The sequence below is a fragment of the Eleginops maclovinus genome, chromosome 2 (genome assembly GCF_036324505.1).
Source record: "Eleginops maclovinus isolate JMC-PN-2008 ecotype Puerto Natales chromosome 2, JC_Emac_rtc_rv5, whole genome shotgun sequence".
In the NCBI taxonomy this organism is placed as follows: domain Eukaryota; kingdom Metazoa; phylum Chordata; class Actinopteri; order Perciformes; family Eleginopidae; genus Eleginops; species Eleginops maclovinus.
The window spans coordinates 11,249,137-11,265,975 of record NC_086350.1 but is presented as its reverse complement, the minus strand read 5'-3'; the positions used below and the strand labels follow the sequence as shown (position 1 = coordinate 11,265,975).

The following is a 16,839-nucleotide window of genomic DNA, read 5'->3' as shown; positions in this document are numbered from 1 at the left end:
GCTTTATTACGGATCTATCGTTAAGTGTTCAAAACGCTGTAATTAGCACAAAAATGATAAATACAAAATATGTTGGAAATGCTCTGTGTAAATAATGCACCAATGCCAGATTGTTGCATCAGTTCTGAATTAAACCATGATTTAGACTACACATAGTAATCGGTGATGGTATGTTATTAAATGCATTTACCCAAGTACTGTACTTAACTACTTTTAATGTATGACTACTTTATTTTCTATCTTTATTGGGCTGCAGTAGCTTAGTCTGTAGGGTCTTGTCTTGGTACGCTAAGTACTGTATATAGTGCAGATTTCAATAGAATAAAAATGCAATAAATAAAATGCATTCTTCTGCAGTGGACCATCTGAATAATGAGTTCTTTTTCCTTTAAGTTGACATTAGTACATTAACAGAACTAAAATGTTTTACTCAAGAGTATTTTTTCACATTCTAGAACACCCGGTAAAAGATCTGAGAACCTTTCCCCACTGATGGTGTTACCTCCCATCACCAGCAGAGGGGGCGCTATCCCAAGTTCAGCCATGCTGTCCGGAAGACAAATGTAAATATTTTGTGACGTTTCATCTGTCGGATCATTCACATCCACCCATTGAGAAGAGCATCAGCCCCTCCTGCACAGCTGTGTGTCTTATTCTCTGTCGAGTAACCTCACCGTGCCTTTTGACAGTAGAGCTCTTTCTCCTCGTTGTGTCCATCTTTATTCCCTGCAGCTCGTGTGTCTCAGCACCAGCGTGTATCTTGTGTAACATGCAGAAGAGAAGGAAGCCAGAGCCGATCCAACTCAACCCAATCCCCGATGGAAACACTATCAATGGCACCGGAGCCACAGAGTGAGTGTCAATATTACGTATTCATCAGAGGATGTTCAGACAGGTGAATGAGGAGCATTGACAAGGGATCTCTGATTGATCGTGTATTTCAGGTTCATGTGCAACGTGCTGTAAAGGCTTGATACATGTGCACTAACATAACAGAATACCTCCTCCACATATGTCTTAAGTGTCCTAATATGATGATGAATTTGTGTGTGTGTGTGTGTGTGTGTGTGTGTGTGTGTGTGTGTGTGTGTGTGTGTGTGTGTGTGTGTGTGTGTGTGTGTGTGTGTGTGTGTGTGTCCTTGGTTGTTTTTGAGAATGCGTGTGTGTCATTTTCATTTTAGACTAATCAGTAGATTTGTTTTTTAAATCAATACTTTGAACTTTAAAATCTAAGAGTGTAAATGTCCTGTCTCTGGGGTGAATAAAGGTATTCTGTTTTGGAACAGTAAAAAAAACTAAATATTTACCTTAAACTCAAGTAGACAGCTTCAGCATTTCCAGTCAGACCTATTGTGCAAAAACACACAGCATTTATGCTTCATAATGACTTCAATCAGTAAGCTACTATAACAGTTGCTGTTTCCTTGTTGATCAACTAATAGTTTCATGCACAATAGTTTACACTTAATATTGAAACTGCTGAATGTTCCAAATAGGCTCTTGTAAAACATCCACATTGCTTATCAGCAGAGAAAATGTTAACATCATTGTTTGTAGACCTTTTTATTTTTTAAGAATGTTTGCGTGTCGTAGCAGGAAAAGCAAACTTATAATTAATAATGTTCAGCATGTCTTCAGCGCATTCCATTGAGGTGAGGTGGTTTTAGGCTCTGCCAGTGTGCATGTTGGCTCACTGGCTTTGATTACAGGGACACCTTATGGAACTGAGACATAGTAAGTGAAATGTGTATCACCTTTGTGTCTGCCATGGTAATGGTGTATAATGTGAAGCTCTCATGTCGTCTCAAGGTGGACGCTCCATCACTCGCACAGCCCACTATAGTGGACAGTCTTTTGACAGAGATTGACCTGCAAGAGAACATACCAGTGTTTAAAGTTAGGGGAAATTAATGGTTTCGCAAAAAAGGCAAGCATATCTCAAATAAGAACCAATTCCTTTGCGATGCAACAGGATATGGAAGTTGTATCTAATTAATGAAGAACTAGTACCACAAATTATGGTCAACTGCTGTATTTGTTTGTCAGCCATTTTAAAGGTGTATAATGTGCAGCTCTCAGGTCGTCTCTTCATTGTCGCTCTATCTCTTCCACTTTGCGTGCACAATCATTTTACAGAGATTGACCTTTGCTCGGAGGAAGCGTGTAGAATAATACTGCTGTGTCTTGGAGGGGTTTTGTGTAAGACCTGTTTCCACCACTCTTTAACAAAACACAGTAATGGAGATATTAAACAGTTGTGACAACATGCTCTAGTTGTCAATTCACAGAGAGAGGTAGCCAGTCAGTCAAGCAACAAGCTGCACGAGTTGATAGGAACATTACATAACATGTCATCTCTCATGACGGCTTATTTTGTTGTGTCCTGTAGAGCATGAACAGTTAATGTTTTTATCATTAGGTCATATATCTGAGGGTGCTACATTTTTTAAAGTAATTTTCTTTTTTAATAAATGACGTTAAAAGCGATGTCCTGAAATCAAATTGGGCGTTAGATCTGATTCTGCATTACACTTTAAAAAATCTATTTCCACAGCTTGGATGTTTAGTCTGTAAAGTATTTTTTATATTGATGAATTGATCATTTAGCAAGGTGATGTCTTTAAATGTTGGGGAGGGGGTTTAAATTACAAATATATGCAGTTTATTAGGACAAAGAAAAGCAGCACATTCTCACATTTAGGAAGTGGGAATGATCACAGGGGAGAGATGTGCCTTGGCTTTGTTTGTTGATGATGAGATAATGTTTGGCTGGAGCTCAGCTGTAACTGACTGAGGAGCAGCGCATCGGGATCAAGCAATGATCAGGAACTCTGAATCAGATATTAGGAAGTCTCTGCTTTGGACAAAACGTACAGTGTCTGTGTGCACGTGTCCAGTAATGCTGTATTGCATTAAAAATAATCTGACCTCTTTGCTATAAGGAAACTGTATATTGTATGTTAGATGAAAAAGGAACCAAATATGTTTTCAAACCAATGAAATAAGAGCATTTGAACTTGTAAGTAGGACCATGAGGTAGACCGGTGCATGGCTACTTCCAAAAGTTTCAAACAGGACACATTTCTCTGCCAAATGTGTAATATGTCCTTATTTTAGCTCTGCAGGGGCCTTAAGGAACCAAAAGGTGTAAGGGTGATCTCTGAGCTGTAAGCTACGTTTTTAAAGGTTGAATATTGCTTTTATTTAATAAATGAACATTATAATCCTACAACAATTTGCTGTTGTGGATGACTTATCCACAGTACTACTACTGTATAATTAATGTGACTTGTTCAAACAGGTCAGACATTGGTTGAATTCCATCAAAAGTTAGTAAAAGCCAAACATTTTGTATACCAGCAGATAGGAGGACTGAATTTGAAGAACCATGCTTCTTTGCTGTCTAATCATAGGGTATGATGGGATGTTTATGTTTTAGGCTGCTATGAGGAAGAAACATGCATTAGCTTAACTTAAGACTTGGGGGGGGGGGTGGCTTATTCTGAGAACTAGAATTTTAACATCCACAAATTAGGCTTCCCTTCGACTACAGCTGTCAAAAAGTGTTTTTCAAGACACACTGTAGGACGCTGTTCTTCTTAAGTAAGCTACAAACCCCCCAACAAGTCTAAAATAGTATCACAGATTCTTGCTTTGGGTACATTTACACAGCTTTGGTTTACCCCTACAGGCCTTTGTTATTTTGGCTGATTGTGTTTAATTAGTTATAAAGCCCCTTATGACATTAATAAAGCTCTATTCTGTTTAAGATCCTTAAGCAGTTAGTAAGAAACGCCACCATTTGTAATGTTTTACATTTTAACACAGATCCAACTGTTTAGTCAGAGTATGCCTGTGCTGTAGGATGTTAGCTTTCAATTATACATGATCCTGTAATACCATATAAATGTTTTAGCTAAAAAATATTGAAAGCCTACCAGTTCTTTTGTTTCAGAAATACATCAGCCCATGATTTTGGGTAGTTTGGACATGCACACAGGATTGTCTGATGCTCATACTAGCAGCATAAGTGTTGCATATGGCGTGCAGATGAGCTGGATGCAATCGATGAGCCTCTAATGAACCCAGACCATTCCACTCTGGTGGAAAGGAGTTGCCATTATAGCCCACAAAATGCTTTCTCAGCGTGAAATGGCTGGCAGCCATGGCAGAAGTGTACTGAGTGGCCTGCATAATGCCAGCCAAGCATGTAATATTATCAGAGCAGATCCGAGAACAAATACACAACAACCTGTTCTTGGAAATGTTGTATAAGATCGTACTATCACAGACATCCTAACTTACAGAATATGCCTGTTTTTTCTAAAGGATGTTTCTATACAGTTATTATTCAGGGAAGTGTTGCTATTCATTGATTTATATCAGTGTCTAGTGTACTTTATAACCTGTTTTCATATTGATACAGTGTTCATGTGAACGTGTAAAAAGAAAATAAATGATTAACCAACAGAGAAGTTGGCCATAGTTTGTGCTGCTGGTTTTTCTTTGATATACAACTTCCATATCCTGCTTAACATCAAAGGAATTGGTTCTTATTTGCTATTGAGATATGCGTGCCTACAAAACTATTAATTTCCCTTAACTTTAAACACTGTTATATTCTCTTGCAGAAAATAATGTATTGAAAATGCCATCATGCTTTCTTGTGATCCATTATCAAACTACTCTATTAATGTGCATTTTACCTGAATTTAACTGAGAATTTCATGTATTAAAAGAAGCAAGGATGCCATGATGATCTACCTCCCAGGGACCCTTAGCAGTCCACTGCAATCCATGTTGTGGATCTTATTAATAATTACATAGAATGTTGTACTTTAAAGTAGACAAATACTTTTGCAGTTCCAGTCAAAAGGTAAAAGAGGCTTATTCTCTCTTGAGCTTTGTGCCAAGCTGTAGAAATAATGAGTCTTTGCCTTCGAGTTGATGTCCTTGGACATTGTGTGGATGGAGCATAAAAGGCCAGCTTCGTGCTCAATCTCTCCTGTAGTGGGGAGGGCTGCAGTGTGAAGCTACTGACGTCCCTCACAGTATTGTGTGGAGAGTGTTTCGGCCTCCTCCACCTCCAGCTCTTGTCGACAAAGCACCCACGCTTCCCACAACCAACTCAAACTCAGCACCTCGTCTCCATGGATATGCAGGCCTACTGTCAAAAATAAAACCAATTAACCCTCTCTCTGCTGTGTGGTGGAGAGCAGCCCAGAGAAGAGCGCACTGCCACGCTCTATCTGATTGTGAAAATGCATAATTAACACTGAGCCCACTGATATTATTATCCTCAGATATTCAGGCCAAAGAAAAAAGACTAGTACTTTAAATAAAGGTAAATATTGGTGTTGACAGATAAAGATCTAGGTCCTTATTAGTGAATTTTGCATGGAAGTGTTTTAAGTTTAAAATATAATATGTTAGTCAACATGAGCGGAAGTCTATCCTTTAAATCAGTCTACATTTCATCATCAAAATAACATGACTTATTGTTTGCATCACCTTCTTATAAAGTTAATGATAGTAGCTCTCAGCTGGCTTTTCACAAACATTATAACGTGCAGTGGGAGGGGAAGAAGAGGTCAAAGAGCAGCATGCCGTAAGATCTCGCTCCGTAAGAGATTTCTCAAGAAAAGGCATTGCCATGACAACAGCGAGAAGAACAACAGCATCAGCGTTAGGAGGAACTCAAGAGCTTCATCACACTGAAACACACCCTGCAACACTTTCTGTCTTTCTGCTGGAGGAACCTGGAGCAGTCACACTCCATGCTGTCTTTCTGCCAAGGTTTTAATATCATATTAAATACAGTAGGTAGGGATGAATTGTGGATGTTCGCACAAATTAACATCTGCTAGAAAATCCGTCAGAATGAACTCCGTGCCCATTTTTATCTTGAGAAGAATACATTAATAATATATAACTCCTCTTTTACTCACTGTCTTTTTGATCTGCTCTCTAAGAACAAACTTGGAGGCCCTGCAGAAGAAACTCGAGGAGCTCGAGTTGGATGAGCAGCAGCGAAAACGTCTGGAGGCCTTTCTGACACAGAAGCAGAAGGTGGGCGAGCTGAAGGACGATGACTTTGAGAAGATCTGTGAGCTCGGTGCCGGCAACGGGGGAGTCGTCTTCAAGGTCTCTCACCGACCCTCAGGTCTGATCATGGCGAGGAAGGTAAGCTGTGGCCCTGAAAGATGCTGATGGGAGGGCTTTGCTGGAGACACTAAAAGCGTTGTAGCTAGAGGAGGTGTACATTGGTATTACATTCATAACCTTTAACAAACTGGATTTTTACAGAGATTTGTGTCACAACATCCAAGAGTACTATCATATATGCAAATCGACTGGTCGACAATAACAAAGTACATGTATAAAAGAAATGTACATAAGTATAATGTTTAAAAACTTGTTCTTCACTTATTATTTTACATTTCACGATATATAAATACATTATACTACTTCATCACTTCAAAGACAAATGTACTATTTAATTGACTGCATTAAGATGAAGTACATTTACTTTTCTTTTACACACAATAAAGAGTGCCAAGTATAACGTCGTATTTAAATTCAAACATTTTCTTGATGATCATAGCATGTATTATACAATGTGTGTGTACATGTGCGCACAGAAGTCCAGAAGGAGGGATTGAATCTCAGTTTTTTTTTCTGTTCTTCGTGATAAAAGATCATAAATAAAACTTGCTGCCTGCTGTGTTGCAGCTGATCCACCTGGAGATCAAGCCAGCCATCAGGAACCAGATCATTAGGGAGCTGCAGGTGCTGCATGAGTGTAACTCCCCCTACATTGTGGGCTTCTACGGAGCTTTCTACAGCGATGGAGAAATCAGCATCTGCATGGAGCATATGGTACTTATCTTTAATAACTTCTGGCTGCCAGTATGTTTATACAGCATTCACTTAGAGTGCTGCTTTACAGACTGTGCTCTAAGTGTCTGGCATGTGTTTCCCTGCATGTACAACCTCATTAGTGTTGAAGGGTTTTGTTTAATTGGGTTGCACGTCATAAATCATATTTGAATTTCAAAGAGTCCTAAATACTGTTTATATTTGAATATTCTGCTGGTTGTAGGACGGTGGCTCCCTGGACCAGTCGCTGAAGAAGGCAGGCAAGATCCCCGAGCAAATCCTTGGCAAAGTCAGCATCGCTGTGGGTAGCTCCAACACTTCCTACCAGTTTCATGCTCTGAACGTCACACTACAGCTACATTTGTATTGTTTTTTTTTATGCAAATGTGCTAGTACATTATGTCTATTGCACAACTCAATCCTCTAAATCTCTTAATGCACTGATATACAATATTTTTCTTTCCAGGTCATTAAGGGGCTTTCATACCTGAGGGAGAAACACAAGATCATGCACAGAGGTAAGTTACTATTTCATTTAATAAAAGATGTTATCAATTTATGAATGAACACTGTGTGCTTTAAATAGGCTTACATGACACTTAGCATTGTTCTCCACCTCAGTTATTCTCTATTTTGAATGTAGAGAGGTAATCTGTGTTTTTGTTCAGTGTTGTAATAATGAAAATAAATGTTATAAGTGACAAGCACACAGTACACAGCATGCACTGACGCTTTGCAGCAGCTCCTCTGTGAGCCGTCTGTTCCCTCTTGAACACTTGCCAACAATGTTGGCCCAAATATTTTGCTGTCACTCTTTCAGATGTCAAGCCTTCTAACATCCTCGTGAATTCCCGCGGTGAGATCAAGCTGTGTGACTTTGGAGTGAGCGGACAGCTCATAGACTCCATGGCTAACTCCTTTGTGGGCACCCGCTCTTACATGTCTGTGAGTTATAGTGGACACACTCCTCCTTTCCTGCTACTCTCATTCACACATTTGCATTTACAATTCCTGTTCCAGAAGAATCAGATTTATGTGTAAGGCAACAAGACACTCACAAATGAACTGCGATTGTCTTTATACATTTATATACAGTATGCAAAATATCCTTTTAGCATCAACTGTGGCTCTTCTCACACCATTTGAACAAGTGAAAATTAAAAACATGTGGAAGTGTCACTGTATGTAATGAATTTCAGCATTGTTGTAAGTGTCAATCTCTATTATTCAAATCACTAACTGATTGTCACATGTGGGCTGTGCAGCCGGAGCGTTTACAGGGCACCCATTACTCAGTTCAGTCAGACATCTGGAGTATGGGTCTGTCCCTGGTTGAAATGGCCATTGGACGCTTCCCTATCCCTCCACCTGATGCTAGGGAGCTTGAACAGATTTTTGGCTACCCAGTGGAAGGAGAGGCAGCCTGCGGCGAGTCCTCCCCAAAGCCACAGCCCCCCGGGCGACCAGGCAGCTGTAAGTCTGACAGGGCTTTTAATTACAGCATGTTTTACACAATAAAACTGACAGCATCTTTATGAAATAAAGTGACCTTGAGCGATGAGGACACTTAAGGACGAAAGAGACCGACTTCTTTTTGTTTTTACCAACAGCATACGGTACAGACAGACCACCGATGGCAATATTTGAGCTGCTTGATTACATAGTAAATGAGGTGAGTGGGCTCATGTGATCGCACCCCTACAAACATATCTGTAAACTGCTTTATCAATAGCCAGCTAGTTACCATTTCATCATTAAATATGCAGTGCTGACTGGACCCTTTCCCATTTCAGCCCCCACCCAAGCTGCCCGGGATATTCAGCTCTGAATTTCAAGACTTTGTGAACAAATGGTATGTTGGGAAGTAATTCCTGGCATCAAACACTCCCATATCCACACCTGCCCAGACTTTCTGCCATCTAGTGGTGTTAAAATACATTACACTCTAAAATAATGTGCGTCTCCTTTACAGTTTGGTGAAGAATCCTGCAGAGAGAGCCGACCTTAAACAGTTGATGGTAGGTGTCTTTATTTTTCCAGCATTATTCCCAAATGTTTCCCCTTTAGCAGTCTAACCCACTCTCTTCCTTAGGTGCATTCTTTTATCAAACAGTCAGAGGCAGAGCAGGTGGACTTTGCAGGCTGGTTGTGCAGTACCATTGGACTCAACCAGCCTTTGACACCCACTCACGGTACAGCAATGTGAGGCCTGATGCGTGTACAGCAAACTCCATAACCCAAGATTCTCTGATGACTGGATTTTTATCATGGATAAAATGTATCAGTTTATACCAAGTACTGAATAGGTTTAAAAGTTGTGCCATTAATAGTTGTATATTTAGTGTACAAACCTACATGCCAAGTGAAATTACTAATATGTATTCAATAAGGCTACATTACAGGCCTTCCTGAAAGCCATCTTTTTCTAATGATCAAATTATTTAACCATAACAAATGCTGCTCAACCTGTGTGCTTGATTTACCTCTGCCTCGTGTCCTTACAGCGCCAAGATTATAGTCTTTGTTAGCTTTTGTGAAATAAATAGTGTTGTGAATCAAATTTTAAAATGACATGTCTGACTCGTTCATTTGAGATCAAATATTTATTCATTCATGACAGGTTTGGCTGCTTTCCAGGAATCTTCTTGGGCCTCAGTACCTTGGTTTTGATCTATGGAGAGAAAAAAAAGGTTTTTAAACTTGCATAAATTTAAGGCTACAGTGTTTGTTTCCATTTGTTAGTAATAAACATTGTGTGGCTCAGGACTTCCATATAATCAGGGTTCAGAAACACGGACCTGAAGTGGGAAACTCATCATCGTTGACAAGCTAAAAAGATATTTTAGAACTCAAATTGAGCAGTGCTTACGTTTGTGTGAAAAGTGCTTTTCTGGAGCTCTTCACTTCAGATTCCTGGAGTAAAGGTTCAGCTTGATCCTCAAGTTCTTCAGAGGATTCTTCCTCAGCCCTCAGTTGATGTTCCTGTAAGGAAAACAGAACCCAGTCTTAATATGAACTTCTGCTAAACTAAAGTTTTGTTAAAAGTTTTGGTTGCTCAGGACTTCCATATAATCAGGGTTCAGAAACACGGACCTGAAGTGGGAAACTCATCATAGTTCATCAGCTGAAATAAATGAAAATAACTTTAGGTACTTACACAAGTGAAGTCTCAGACCCGTGTTGATGATCTTGAGCAGGCTGAAACAGCTGCCTGGTGCGATTGTTCAGCTTAAGCATTATCCTCACGTTCTTCAGCACTCTGCAGTTGATGTTCCTGTAATGAAACATCCCAGTCTTAATATGAACGTGTGCTAAACTACAATTTCTTTTATAAACTATTTCGCTCAGGACTTCCATATAATCAGGGTTCAGAAACACGGACCTGAAGTGGGAAACTCATCATAGTTCACAAGCTGAAATAAATGAAAATAACTTTAGGTGCTTACCTAGGTGTATGAAGTGCTTGTCCAAATCTCAGATTCGTGTGGATGATCTTGAGCCTGGGGAGGCTGAAACAAACAGCTGCCTGGCTTAAGGGTTCAGCTTGAGCATTATCTTCAAGTTCTTCAGAAGATTCTTCAGCACTGCAGTTGTTACTGTAATGAAAACAAAATCCAGTATTAATATGAACTTCCGCTAACCTACAATTTAGTTTAAAATGGCTTTGTTGCTCAGGACTTCCATATAATCAGGGTTCAGAAACACGGACCTGAAGTGGGAAACTCATCATAGTTCACAAGCTGAAATGTAAAGAACTTTAGGCGCTTACATAGGTGTACAAAGTGCTTTCTGGATCTCCTCAGTCTTGATTCCCGATCAGATCCGTGTTGACGATCTTGAGCATGCGTTGGCTGAAACAGCTGCCTCGTGCGATTGTTCAGCTTGAGCATTATCCTGAAGTTCAGGACTCTGCAGTTGATGTTTCTGTAAGGAAAACACAACCCAGTCTTAATATGAACTACTGCAAAACTACAATTTCTTTTATAAACTATTTCGCTCAGGACTTCCATATAATCAGGGTTCAGAAACACGGACCTGAAGTGGGAAACTCATCATAGTTCACAAGCTGAAATGTAAAGAACTTTAGGTGCTTACCTAGGTGTACGAAGTGCTTTCTGGATCTCCTCAGTCTTGATTCCCGCTCAGATCCGTGCTGATCTTGAGCATGCGTTGGCTGAAACAGCTGCCTGGTGCGATTGGTCAGCTTGAGCATCATCCTGAAGTTCTTCAGCACTCTGCAGTTGATGTTTCTGTAAGGAAAACACAACCCAGTCTTAATATGAACTACTGCAAAACTACAATTTATTTTACAAACTGTTTCGCTCAGGACTTCCATATAATCAGGGTTCAGAAACACGGACCTGAAGTGGGAAACTCATCATAGTTCACAAGCTGAAATAAATGTAAAAGAACTTACGGTGCTTACCTAGGTGTAGGTAGTGGTTGACCAGATCCGTGTTGATGATCTTGAGCCTGGGTAGGCTGAAAGCTGCCTGGGGTGATTGCTCAGCTTGAGCATTATCCTCAAGTTCTTCAGCGGATTCTTCAGCATACTGCAGTTGATGTTCCTGTAGTCAAATGACAACCCAGTCTTAATATGAATGTCTGCTAAACTACAATTTTGTTAAAAGGTTTTGTTGCTCAGGACTTCCATATAATCAGGGTTCAGAAACACGGACCTGAAGTGGGAAACTCATCATAGTTCACAAATAGAATACATATAAAATAATTTAAGGCGCTTACCTAGGTGTTTGAAGTGCATTCTGGATCCTTACTCTTCTGAATCCTGCTCAGGTCTGTGTTGGTCATCTTGTGCATGGGCAGGCTGAAACAAACAAGAAAGTGCACATTTAAGTAAAAATGTTGAGCATTAGGAACAGTAACAGACAAATCTGTTGATGCTAAACTCAGAACTTCTTTTAATATCCCAGAGATTCAAAAACACGGACCATGAAGTGGAAGCTCATCACTGATCTGATCATAAGCAGTTGTGATACAGGGCGATTGCTCCTCAAGTTCTTACGTGTATGTGCGTTCTGGATCCTCACTCTTCTGAGTCCTGCTCTGGCCTGTGTTGGTCATCTTGTGCATGGGCAGGCTGAAACAAAGACATTGCACATTTAAGTTCTCATGTTCGATATTATGAAAATAGTATCGACATGTCTTGACTTTTATACTCAGAACTTCTTTAAATATCACAAAGCTTCAAAAACACGGACCATGAAGTGAAAGCTCATCACTGATAACCAACAACAGTTTATGGTGCGATCACTCCTTAAAATACTCACTTTAAGCCGACCTTCAGGGAAGCAGGTTAAACCAGGTGCCGCACAGCTCATCAAGGGGAGAGCCTCCGGCGGTTCAAAGGGACGAGGCAGTAAGTTGTTGTCAGTCACTGAAATCTGTAAAACCTACTGCATATTAACTGTACATTTTTACCTTTGCAATTAATTTATAAACTATTAAATGAAGGTTAATATTGTAATATCCATTTACAATTTGAATACCAAACCTGGGATTTATCTGAAGGCTTTGGTGACAGGTCTTGGCTGTAGACGTGTGCTCCTCTGCATTGAGCCATCTGAGATTCTTCCTCGTACCACTCACCCTGTCGAACCGTCTTCAGGGTATCCTTTTATCAGACAACCTCAAGCAGAGCAGGTCAACCGCGTGGAACCATCGGCCTCAGCCTGTGATACCCATCCAACAGCTATTTCGGTCTGCAGGAACCACTCATCTTTCGGTGCTCCGATGGCTGAGATTGTCTTACAGTAAAGTATATCGATTTATATTAAGTTGTAAATGAGATAACACGCAATAAATAGACTTGTATTTAGTTTATACATTTACATAAGTGCCATTATGTTTGAACTAACTTTTATAACCGTGACAAATGCTCTACGTGGGATTTAATCCTTTTTGCCTCGTGTCTACAAGATTATAGAATTTATAAAATAAATAAACTTAAAATCTGAATTGTTCAATGAAAAGTCTGACACATTCATTTGAAACAAATGATTTATTCATCACTGAACCTTGTCTGCAAGTTTAGAAATTTATGCCTTAGGTTTTTTAGGTGCTCCCTTCTTTCCAGGCTTCTTCTTGGGTTTCAGCATCTTAGCCTTGATCTATTGAGAGAAAGAACAATACGTCAAAGTCACAATACATTTTAAAATTGTGCTTCCAGCTTGAATTGTTAAAGTACTTACAGCAGGGTTATGCTTGAGAATAGCAAGACGTCTTGCTGTCTTGGCGTAAGGGTTCAGTTTGAGCATTATCCTCAAGTTCTTCAGAGGATTCTTCTTCAGCACTCTGCGGTTGATGTTCTTGCTGCAATGACAAAACAACACAGTCTTAATATGAACCTCTGCTCAATTACTAATTTTCAATGACTGTTGTGTTGCTCAGGACTTCCATATAATCAGGGTTCAGAAACACGGACCTGAAGTGGGAAACTCATCATTGTTCATAAGTTAAAATAAATACAAACAAGCTCAAGGCGCTTACCTAGGTGCACGAAGTGCTTTCTGGATCTCGTCACTCTTCAGAATCCTGCTCAAGTCTGTGTTGGTCATCTTGTGCATGGGCAGGCTGAAACAAGACAGTGAACATTTAAGTAAACATGTTGAAAATTAGGAACAGTAAAGGACAAATATGTTGATGCTTAACTCAGAACTTCTTTTAATATCACAGAGATTCAAAAACACGGACCATGAAGTGGAAGCTCATCACTGATCTGATCATAAGCAGTTGTGCTACAGGGCAATTGCTCCTCAAGTTCTTACGTGTATCCGGCCTTCAGGGAAGCGGGTTTACGCCAGGTTCCGTACAGCTCGTCAAGCTTGCGGAAAGCACTCTCGGTCCAGATGCAGAAGCGTCCAACGTGACCACCAGGGGCGAGCCTCAGGAGGTTGAGTTTGTTCACGTCCTGCAGAGTGATGCCTTAACAGGAAAATAGCAACACTGAGGTTCAATGATCTTGTTTGATTTAAATAGTAATTTGAAGTAACTCATTTCAACTTTTACCAAAATATTCCAAAAATGAAGGATAGCACACCGTTACTAGGGATGTCATTTAAGTTTCTAATACCCACTGCATATTAAATGGACTGCATTTATAAAGAACCTCTTTGAGAGTACTTCAAGGACGTATACAGCAGAAGGCAGTATTTAAACACATTCATACAAGGCTTGTAGCCTTCCAATTTTGACAACTGGAGTCACACCATTACTGGAGTTCTAAATACCTGCTCAGACTCAATGCTCGTCAGCCATCTGTGCCAGCATATGACAGCAGGCATACTGTCACTGGTCACAGAGTCAGTCGCAAATTACACCATCATTGCAAGTCTTGTCGCCCAATTCTTATCAAGAGTGAAAGATTTAACCTGCCCAGGTAAAGGCTGTAAAAGGAGGCCCCATTGGTTGGCAACCACTACATCCGGAGACATTTAAACTATACATCTGTAGGTTTAAGATGACTTAATAAAAGCCATTTACCCAACTCCACATTTGTATACCAAACACACCTGGGATATTTCTGAAGGCTTTGGTGACACCAGCGTCTTGGTTGTAGATGATGCATGGTCCTCTGCGTTGGATTCGTCTGCGGTTCCTCATCTTACCCTTACCAGCACGCATGCGCTGAGAGGCGTAGACCTGAGAAATGAAAGAAAGTATTTAAAAACTCCATTTAGAAACCCCAGAACACGCCGAGAGACTTATGGCACAAGAAATCCAGTTTGAACATGTTAAATTACCTTCTTAATGTCATTCCAGGCCTTGAGCTTCTTCAGCATAAGCACTGCCTCCTTGGTCTTCTTGTAGCCCTCAACTTTGTCTTCAACCACCAGTGGGACCTCTGGGATTTCCTCAATGCGGTGTCCTAAACGACAAGATAATCATAGTCAACAAAAGATATCCACAAAAACTCCTAGTGGACTTGACTGCAGTGTTGCTAAAGCTTGCTCAGAAACTCATACTCTTCAATACCTTATGACAGCTTAAAGACAGTAGGCAACTGTCACTGTTCACAGGCTCAGACGCAAATTACACCATCATGGCAAGATAAATGTTAAGCTCTATATTAACTGCAATGTTTAAGCCCATTTCAGCCATCACAAATGTTTTTGGAGCTTACCCTTGGACATCACAAGAGCGGGAATGGCAGTTGCAGCAACGGCAGAGCAGATGGCATAACGCTTCTGGGTTGTGTTGATTCTGCGATGCCAGCGACGCCAGGTTTTGGTGGGGGCAAACATACGACCTCCACGACACATCTAGACCCAAGTCAAGGAGGTTTTGACAACAACTGAGTCAGAAATACTGGAGTTCTAAATACCTGCTCAGACTCAATGTTCGTCAGCCATCTGTGCCAGCATATGACAGCAGGCATACCGTCACTGGTCACAGAGTCAGTCGCAAATTACACCATCATTGCAAGTCTTTCATGCCAGCTTCATACAGTTTAAGAGTAAAAAAAAACTTTTGTTTTAAAAGGATACATTTCCAAAAGCACCCTGGCCCGAGCGGTGTGTACCACCACCCCTCACACGGGGGATACGGGCTACAGCTCTTCCTGTACCCCAGGACTCTGCACTGGTCTGGTGGCCTGAAAAAGACAAAATCACAAATATACATGAATTAAGGGAATGCATGATGAAAGTGGGCTGTGAAACTTTATTTTTATGTACATGTTAAATCGTTTAACATGCCAGTTCAATACAGTTACTCACCAGCCAGTTCACTGACTGCATAAGGCTGGCGGCTGTTCTTGCGCATGTTGGTGTGAACAAAATTCACAACATCAGGGCGAATTGGAGCCTTGAACACAGCAGGCATGACAACATTCTTGCCAGAGGATTCTCCCTTCTCGGAGTAAACCGAGATCAGAGGTCGGGCACAGGCCTAGGAAGCAAATTTAACAACATTGAGATACAGATTAATTGAAAGGACTTCGAATGAGATGTACACTGGATAAGATGTCTGTTATAAAGAAATGTAAATAATTTAAACTTGTCTTAAGAATCAGCAAACCCATCTCTTAACATGTGGGGGCCACACTGCTCACCTTAACTTAAAAACCAGTCTGATGCAACTCGGTGCAATTGAGAACATGTCAAATCAGATGCACTTCGCACTTAACCGAAAAAACTAAAGCTAATTTTCGTGTAGTAAGTGTAAGTATTTCGGCAAATTCAACGTGAACTGTCAGGCTGTTGGCCTTAGCCTGAGTGTGCTAACCTGACTTATCCGAACAGTCATTAAAGCATTATAGATGCCATTAACGCGTTTGAATGCTTCAAAGTAAGTATCATGTCATTAGTATAAACAAAACAAAAGTAGATGCCATTTAAAAAAGTGCTTTCTGCCTGCTGCATGTAACATATCTAGCACTAAGGCGATAGCCACACGTGTAACTTGGTCTATTGAGTCTGTTCGTCCAAAATGGCTCCTCGTGTTAGCTCCGCTAGCCGAGAGCATTTCATCTCGCTGCCACTTTCAACAGGAATTAAGCTTCCCACAGACAATTAATACGGGTTTATTTGACAACTACAAGCAATGACATACATTGTAACTTACAGAACAACATTTCCATAGCGATCTGAGGGTGATTTCTTACCATTTTCGTTTATTTATTTTAGGCTCGCCGGGAACCACGCTCCTTACGGTATGGCGGCCACAGTAAAAAGGAAGTGTGTAAGTCACCCTTAGAGGTTTATGCCTCCGCCTTGACGAGTATCACTTCCGCCGAAAGATTATTCTTTCAAAATTGTTTTGCTTATCGCAAGGAAACACATATAATAAATGTGTACATTAGTAACCCACTATTGGGTTGACTTTTACGTTTAAAATCACATGGCTAAACAAAAAACCTTAAGTTAGTTGTTTCAGCGGGGACTATTTCTTTACGCCATGTTGGCGCAGGAAGAACCGAAAGCCCGAACTACCTCTTAGTAA

The 16,839-nt window shown here is 40.4% G+C and overlaps 2 protein-coding genes, 1 long non-coding RNA gene, 6 other non-coding genes and 8 pseudogenes across 9 annotated transcripts; 1 reads left to right on the top strand and 16 right to left on the bottom strand.

Annotated features, from left to right (window-relative positions):
- The first annotated feature begins 596 nt into the window (after positions 1-596).
- map2k1 (mitogen-activated protein kinase kinase 1) lies at positions 597-9,441 on the top strand. The gene is made up of 11 exons (XM_063905959.1): positions 597-852; positions 5,973-6,183; positions 6,733-6,879; positions 7,103-7,180; positions 7,346-7,397; positions 7,700-7,824; positions 8,145-8,352; positions 8,490-8,551; positions 8,673-8,731; positions 8,852-8,897; positions 8,972-9,441. Exons 1-11 carry the CDS (start codon positions 770-772, stop codon positions 9,083-9,085), a joined length of 1,185 nt encoding a protein of 394 aa, XP_063762029.1. The 5' UTR covers positions 597-769; the 3' UTR covers positions 9,086-9,441.
- Positions 9,442-9,467: 26 nt separating this feature from the next.
- Positions 9,468-12,405, bottom strand: LOC134879459 (uncharacterized). The gene is made up of 10 exons (XR_010167847.1): positions 12,168-12,405; positions 11,903-11,977; positions 11,623-11,704; positions 11,306-11,447; positions 10,975-11,129; positions 10,649-10,803; positions 10,326-10,475; positions 10,037-10,153; positions 9,749-9,861; positions 9,468-9,550 (listed from the first exon to the last, which is right to left on the bottom strand). It is a non-coding gene; the product is annotated as an uncharacterized LOC134879459 (long non-coding RNA).
- Positions 9,636-9,703, bottom strand: LOC134860714 (small nucleolar RNA SNORD18; annotated as a pseudogene).
- Positions 9,931-9,998, bottom strand: LOC134860695 (small nucleolar RNA SNORD18; annotated as a pseudogene).
- LOC134860707 (small nucleolar RNA SNORD18) lies at positions 10,220-10,287 on the bottom strand (annotated as a pseudogene).
- Positions 10,547-10,614, bottom strand: LOC134860691 (small nucleolar RNA SNORD18; annotated as a pseudogene).
- LOC134860702 (small nucleolar RNA SNORD18) lies at positions 10,873-10,940 on the bottom strand (annotated as a pseudogene).
- On the bottom strand, positions 11,199-11,266 carry LOC134860699 (small nucleolar RNA SNORD18; annotated as a pseudogene).
- Positions 11,517-11,584, bottom strand: LOC134860685 (small nucleolar RNA SNORD18; annotated as a pseudogene).
- On the bottom strand, positions 11,783-11,854 carry LOC134860661 (small nucleolar RNA SNORD18). Its single transcript, XR_010165271.1, has one exon. It is a non-coding gene; the product is annotated as a small nucleolar RNA SNORD18 (small nucleolar RNA).
- LOC134860669 (small nucleolar RNA SNORD18) lies at positions 12,053-12,124 on the bottom strand. Its single transcript, XR_010165273.1, has one exon. It is a non-coding gene; the product is annotated as a small nucleolar RNA SNORD18 (small nucleolar RNA).
- Positions 12,406-12,883: 478 nt separating the features above from the next.
- Positions 12,884-16,650, bottom strand: rpl4 (ribosomal protein L4). The gene is made up of 10 exons (XM_063905974.1): positions 16,502-16,650; positions 15,615-15,786; positions 15,384-15,490; positions 15,020-15,158; positions 14,640-14,764; positions 14,409-14,538; positions 13,665-13,821; positions 13,387-13,470; positions 13,089-13,209; positions 12,884-13,007 (listed from the first exon to the last, which is right to left on the bottom strand). The coding sequence occupies exons 1-10, from the start codon at positions 16,502-16,504 to the stop codon at positions 12,936-12,938; spliced, it is 1,110 nt and encodes a 369-aa protein (XP_063762044.1). The 5' UTR covers positions 16,505-16,650; the 3' UTR covers positions 12,884-12,935.
- LOC134860680 (small nucleolar RNA SNORD18) lies at positions 13,280-13,347 on the bottom strand (annotated as a pseudogene).
- Positions 13,545-13,616, bottom strand: LOC134860655 (small nucleolar RNA SNORD18). Its single transcript, XR_010165268.1, has one exon. It is a non-coding gene; the product is annotated as a small nucleolar RNA SNORD18 (small nucleolar RNA).
- LOC134860728 (small nucleolar RNA SNORD16) lies at positions 14,128-14,226 on the bottom strand. Its single transcript, XR_010165301.1, has one exon. It is a non-coding gene; the product is annotated as a small nucleolar RNA SNORD16 (small nucleolar RNA).
- Positions 14,845-14,944, bottom strand: LOC134860739 (small nucleolar RNA SNORD16). Its single transcript, XR_010165305.1, has one exon. It is a non-coding gene; the product is annotated as a small nucleolar RNA SNORD16 (small nucleolar RNA).
- Positions 15,222-15,320, bottom strand: LOC134860718 (small nucleolar RNA SNORD16). Its single transcript, XR_010165299.1, has one exon. It is a non-coding gene; the product is annotated as a small nucleolar RNA SNORD16 (small nucleolar RNA).
- Positions 16,651-16,839: the final 189 nt, after the last annotated feature.

What these genes read in the sequence shown, in the direction of transcription:
- map2k1 (XM_063905959.1), top strand. Translation starts at nt 770, where the DNA reads ATGCAGAAGAGAAGGAAGCCAGAGCCGATCCAACTCAACCCAATCCCC. An exon ending in GCATCTGCATGGAGCATATG is followed by an intron (nt 6,880 to 7,102) that starts GTACTTATCTTT and finishes TGCTGGTTGTAG; the next exon opens with GACGGTGGCTCCCTGGACCA. An exon ending in TTGGCAAAGTCAGCATCGCT is followed by an intron (nt 7,181 to 7,345) that starts GTGGGTAGCTCC and finishes TTTTCTTTCCAG; the next exon opens with GTCATTAAGGGGCTTTCATA.
- rpl4 (XM_063905974.1), bottom strand. An exon ending in AGCCTTCAGAAATATCCCAG is followed by an intron (nt 13,822 to 14,408) that starts GTGTGTTTGGTA and finishes TTTCCTGTTAAG; the next exon opens with GCATCACTCTGCAGGACGTG. An exon ending in TCCCTGAAGGCCGGATACAC is followed by an intron (nt 13,471 to 13,664) that starts GTAAGAACTTGA and finishes GTCTTGTTTCAG; the next exon opens with CCTGCCCATGCACAAGATGA.